Source organism: Monopterus albus, unplaced genomic scaffold (assembly GCF_001952655.1).
Source record: "Monopterus albus unplaced genomic scaffold, M_albus_1.0 scaffold61.1, whole genome shotgun sequence".
NCBI lineage: Eukaryota > Metazoa > Chordata > Actinopteri > Synbranchiformes > Synbranchidae > Monopterus > Monopterus albus.
Window position 1 is genome coordinate 33,477 of NW_018127941.1, and position 5,597 is coordinate 39,073.

Below are 5,597 nucleotides of genomic sequence, written 5' to 3' on the forward strand. Positions count from 1 at the left end.
TGGGGGGGGGGGTGTGTGTGTGTGTGTGTGTGTGTGTGTGTGTGTTCATATGAGGGGGGGGCGTCCTGACAGTTATTGAGGGGGGGGGGGGGGTGTGTGTGTGTGTGTGTGTGTGTGTGTGTGTGTTCATATAAGCAGGGGAAGCTTGTAGCTGGACTCTAAAGGTTGAAGCAATGAAGAGGAGATGTCTGCCTTTTGAGGATTGCTGTTGCTATGGCAGCAGAGTTGTGAGTGGACTTGGCAGGATTACGTGGATGATGCATGATCACTACTTAAACCTGTTTCAGTTTTGAGGCAACTGTCTCATGCCCCTTCACTGCTTTCACGCCTATGTTTACTGTCACACAAATCCACACATGTACACACTTCACTGTAAAGCATCCAGATCTGCTGCTATTGACTGATTTTGGTGCCCTTATCTAGAGTATACTAGGACAGGGCTGTGTTAGTGGGACATAAATACTGAGTTGATCGTTGAAACAATAGAAAGGTTTTGAGTGTCTATGCCAGCCCTCACAATGAGGGGAACAAGACAGAACGAGGACAAAGATGAAATGAGAAGCCTCACATTCTGAAGTCTATGGGCAGAAGGACATTTATTGTTTTGTTGTCTTTACCGATGAGAGCAATCAGTGCTGTTTTGTCTTTGCCCCCACCTCCGCTGGCTGTCCCACCCTCAGTGCTCTCATCTCGAGGTTGACAAGGCTCCTTCAGAAATGTACAGTAGTATGCACCCTGATGTGGGGGAGGGTTCTCCTCACGTCTACCCTAGCTGGGAGAGGAGGGTCCTTGCTTTGGAGGATGAGTGAGGAAGGGGGGTAGTGATTTGTTGTTTTGTTTTTTTGTTGTACAGGGATTTCATCGCTGTATTAAAAGATGTACGGTCTTATTTACAGTCTCGGTTTGGTTACAGAAACTAATAAAAATAATATACTGTTGAGATTTTTCAGTAATGCCTGATTTTTACTTGACATTTTCTGTCATTTGTTGTAGATTTCATGCTGCTCTACACAATTCAGCACATGCCTGACCACCTGGTGTCACTGCAACACCTTCCAAATTTGTATGGCAATTCTAAGGGCTTGGATGAAAATGTTTCTTGCTGTCAATTTGCACACCACATCACTGAGGCACCACCCTTTCTAGATTGGTTTTAAAATGTAACAAATTGCTTTATTAGGATTTTTTTTTTTAAGCACTAATCAAATGTTTAATTTGTGCAATTTTCTAATCAGTTATTAGCCATTAATAAGACCAATATTTACATTACTGAGTTTTGACAGGTGTTTAACTTCTGCAATATATTTTCTTTTAAAGTAGCTCTTTAATTCATCATGATCCTCTAATGGACAGTTCAGGGCTATAGCTGATCTGATGCAATTAATTTATTGAAAGTTACACCAGTATATGGTAATTAGAGATGACTATTATTAATGACTCCATTAGCTGTAGCCAGCTTTCTGTGAGTGAACCCTCTTCTAACCTATTACACTGCATTTCTGTAAATAATCCAGTAGGTTTTAAAATTGTTGAAACTGGAGAATTTTTCAGTTTTCCTGAAAAATTCTACATCACTAACGCTGGAATTGTCATCAAATACAGTAGTCGTCTGATTTGTTGATCATCAAAAACTATAAAACTGGTTAGAGCTTCAAAAACAAGATGAACCAATACTCGTGAGGTGTATAATAACCATATAAACTCATAACTTAGTAATACGTTTATTTCACAATGACATTGAACATTACTACAGTGTAAAGTACATGCAATATTCAATACATGCTGAGTGACAGAGCAGTTTAACAAAAGATGCTGACTGGTGAAACTGCATGGTGTGAAGTACCACGGGACGTTGTGTTGTAAAATGTATGAATTATCCCACTTAGCTGATAATGACCGCTTCATCTGTCGGACCTCAGATATACTTTATATAGCTTTTCATAAAACAAGAACATACATCTGAACTGAAGGCAGTACAAAAATAATTTTTCTAAAAACATATCTGTGGACCTTGCCACAGCAAAAGCACTCCCAGTGAGGAACAAAGCAGACCCGCAGGAGGCACTGCTCCTCAAATGTCTTCATTTTACTTTGGAGTTTGATAGTTATGCTCTTCTGCACTTGGATACTGATGGTGTTGGCATTTTATCTACTGTTACCACACTTATTTTTCTCTAAAGCTCTGAGTCTTTGAAGCAGGACCGGGAGCAAATGTCACTTTACAGCAACCACTCATGCTGGCCTTAGTTACCCTGCTTGCGACTCATCCTAAGGTCATAGGACACTAGGTGGTAGTTGTCCCAGGCAAACAGCTTCCTCTGTGCCAGGTTATAGTCGATCATGCTGTTGTAGAGGTACTTGTTCTTAAAGGGGATGGCTATGGCCTTCCCCTGGCCGGTTGCAGTGTTGTACATGTAGTTGATGGTGGTAGTGGGTGACGAATAGCTGGACACAGTGTACAACTTGCCACAGATGATGAAGGAGTTGGCCACCGAGGCCTTCCTGATGTTTGTCTCCCAGCTTTTCTTCACCTCCAGATTGTGCGGGTCCAGCTGCGAGATCACGATGGCTCCTTTTGCTTTACTGGTGGAGTAAATGGCCCACAGCCCCAGCTCGTCCACAGCCAAGTCGATGTCAGTGTAGCCTCCCCAGGAGTAGGGATACTGGCCATGGAAGCCGGCATGAGGGAGGTCACGGCGGGCTGCGATGGTCTCAGAGGCAAGGTCATAGCGGATCAGGGTGCGGCTACGACGTCTCTGATAGTAAAGAGAGCCCCGGTACATAGTAGCACCAGTGCTCTCCACCAGCTCTGGCAACATTAGCACCTGTCATAGGAAAACATGAGACAATAACCATGAATGGCCTCTGATTTTTTTTGGCTAATTCCTGTGACTGAATACCATCCATGTGACACGTACCTTGGATGGAAAGCCTTTGGAGAGTTGTTCCATGTCCTCATACCCAAACACCTGCCTGACCTCGGTGCCAATGGTGTCAATGCGCCAGATCATATCAGGTCCATAAGGGGAGACAGCCTCAGGGTCCTGCATCCAAACACCATATTTACCGGCTATGTTGTCAGCCTTCCTATGTGTCACCGGCTCAGCAACTGAAACCAGTTCCCCACAACCTGTGAGCAGGAAGAAGAGGAAATATGAGAGGGGGAAGGAAACCGAGTGATACCGGGAACACTAGCAGAAATTCACAATCTGATTATTGGGAACACACCAGAAGACTAATAATTGTAACCACTGATTCAAAGGCTGGATCAATCAGAATCAAATATCTGATATGATCATGACTATTAAAACTGGTCTGTGTGCTAGACCTGGCAAGAGCTTTGAATCCTGGGCCCTACATGATGGTGGATTTCTGTGTTCTACTGAATGGTCTTGGGTTGAATCAAAGTGTGTTCCCCAGTCAAGAGACGTGTTTCCCCTGAGTACTTTAACCTGAACCTAACCTTATTCTAACCCTAACCACTGAGGGGGTTTCTACAGGAAACACAGTTCTAACAGAGGGGAACACATTTAAACACAACACCCCTTCCAGTAATGTTTCCTGGCACCGCTGCCTGTGGTTGAGACTAGGGCTTGGGTTACAGAGACAACTGGCCGGGTTAGTGCTAAGGCTGGGGAACAACAAAAAAAGGCAATCACAAGCTGATCAGGGTGTGACACGGTTCTCATTTGTCATCACAGACACCGACAGCAGGTGTGGAGATGCTACCTGCCATCTCTGTTGGTCATCACCGTTGGAGCAGCAGCTGTGACTCAGCCCATAGAGCTCTGCGCTGCTTCTCTTACTGGGAAAATGATAAGGCAGGCTGTATATTTACCTCTTCCTAAAATACACCCTTGCTCTCAGGTCCAGGATGTAGCACTGGATTTAAGGTTACATAGGAATATGTTTTATAAATACACTTATTACCATGTAGCTTCTGTTTGGCGTCAGAGATTATATGACTTCACATGGTGGCTACACGTGTCCTTCAGTGATCGCCCAAGCAATAAAGCTTGTAGAGAGCCACTTATCTGAGGAAACCCATCAGAGAATGGTTTAACCTTGTGAAGGACATCAGAGGTGCTTTCCCTTCACATTCATGAGACAAACCTGAATGTCAGGAATAACCTCATGCCTGTGGATTGGCATGACTCTGGTGTTCTTGCCCCAAATGCTGCAGTATTAATAGCAGTATTTGCTTTGAGGCTGCCGGCAGGGAGGGGTGAGGGTCATGTTTGCCAGGTCAGATGGGTGCAGAGGGAGAAATGGGTAAGTGAGAAAAAGCTATGAGCTGGCAGGACTGGATTATTGCAGTGTGCTTGCAAATTTTAGCCTTTGGACCTCCTTCATGACACATTCATACACATATATTTGATCTGTGCTCTGTAGAGGTTTCCTGTAAACTATCAAAAGCTCCATTTTCATTGTCTCTCACCAAAATGCACTGTATGACTCCTTGAAGCCTGGCAAACATTTTGAATGTATTTCATTAATCATGAAACATTAGTAAATAAAAATGAATAATGCAGACTTGATCACTGTAAAAGATTAAACAAGTCTGCAATAAATTTTCTCACTGCACAGACAAGAACGGAAACGAAATGATGCCCTGAAATGGTAGTAAGACTACATGTAAATCTCTGGTCGTCTGTGATTTAAAGTATGTATGATGTGTAGTAAATGGGCTCAAATGTGCAAACCCACCCATGTGGGTTTTTAAAGAGAATAAAAAATATGTCAAGTTCAAACCTGTGCTGTCCTCGGAGATGTCAGGAGCAGGTACCTCTGTCACCTCGGCCTTCACCTCCTGGAAGCCTCTTGGAGATCCATACGGCCACACCGTCTCTGAGACAGAATGGAATGTGGTGAGCTGAAGCAGTAACAGCAAGGTGGAGATGACTCTGCAGAAAACTTCTCTTACCTCTCAAACTGCTGCTGTCTCCCTGCCTGCTGGGCCTGGTCATCAGGCGAGACACTGGACTGGAATCTGAATACACATACACAAATAGCATTCAGTGATTTCTGCTGCATACTTCAAATGTAGCATTCAGTAGGAAAAAATGAAGGTTTGGAGAGTGAACTACTACTGTGCTACTGACAGCAGGGAATGTGGACGCAGGAAACAAGCACTGCTGAACGGATTCCCAGCTGCTCTGGAGTCAGACGGTCGGTAGATTATCTGACCATCACGCACACACATACACACGACACACTTGACACCCCATCCCTCTCTAGAACTGTCAGCTTCACATCTTCAAACAGAACTTCATGAACATGGATATGGTGTGTGTTTGTGTATCTGTGTCAATGGGGGACCGCCTGTATGTGTGCATGAGCACGTGCCAGCTTGGCTGTCGCGTGTGCAATGGTTAGTGATATCTGGTGTATAACGAGCACTAATGATGCAGAGAACATTTAACACTTGGCGTGTGAAAGGTGACATAGACTCTGGGTGCTGATGAAGAGGGACAGGGTAAAGGGGCAGATGGCAAACAATAGGAATGTGGTTACAAGAGTGTTCTAATCAGAAAAATGTAACATTTTAAGGTTTACATTGGTAAAACAAAAGTGAGTGGCAAACTGTCAACTGTAAG

At 44.1% G+C, this 5,597-nt stretch overlaps 1 protein-coding gene across 1 annotated transcript in view; it reads right to left on the bottom strand.

The window, feature by feature from the left end:
• Window positions 1-1,726: 1,726 nt before the first annotated feature.
• The window catches only part of myoc (myocilin), a 9,392-nt gene continuing 5,521 nt past the window's right edge, over window positions 1,727-5,597 (bottom strand). Inside the window, exons 2-5 of the mRNA XM_020603331.1 lie at window positions 4,925-4,990; window positions 4,753-4,848; window positions 2,919-3,130; window positions 1,727-2,825 (exon numbers count right to left, since the gene is read on the bottom strand). Of these exons, the coding sequence (XP_020458987.1) occupies window positions 2,244-2,825; window positions 2,919-3,130; window positions 4,753-4,848; window positions 4,925-4,990 (956 nt within the window). The 3' untranslated portion in view covers window positions 1,727-2,243. The remainder of the gene's footprint in view (window positions 2,826-2,918; window positions 3,131-4,752; window positions 4,849-4,924; window positions 4,991-5,597) is intronic.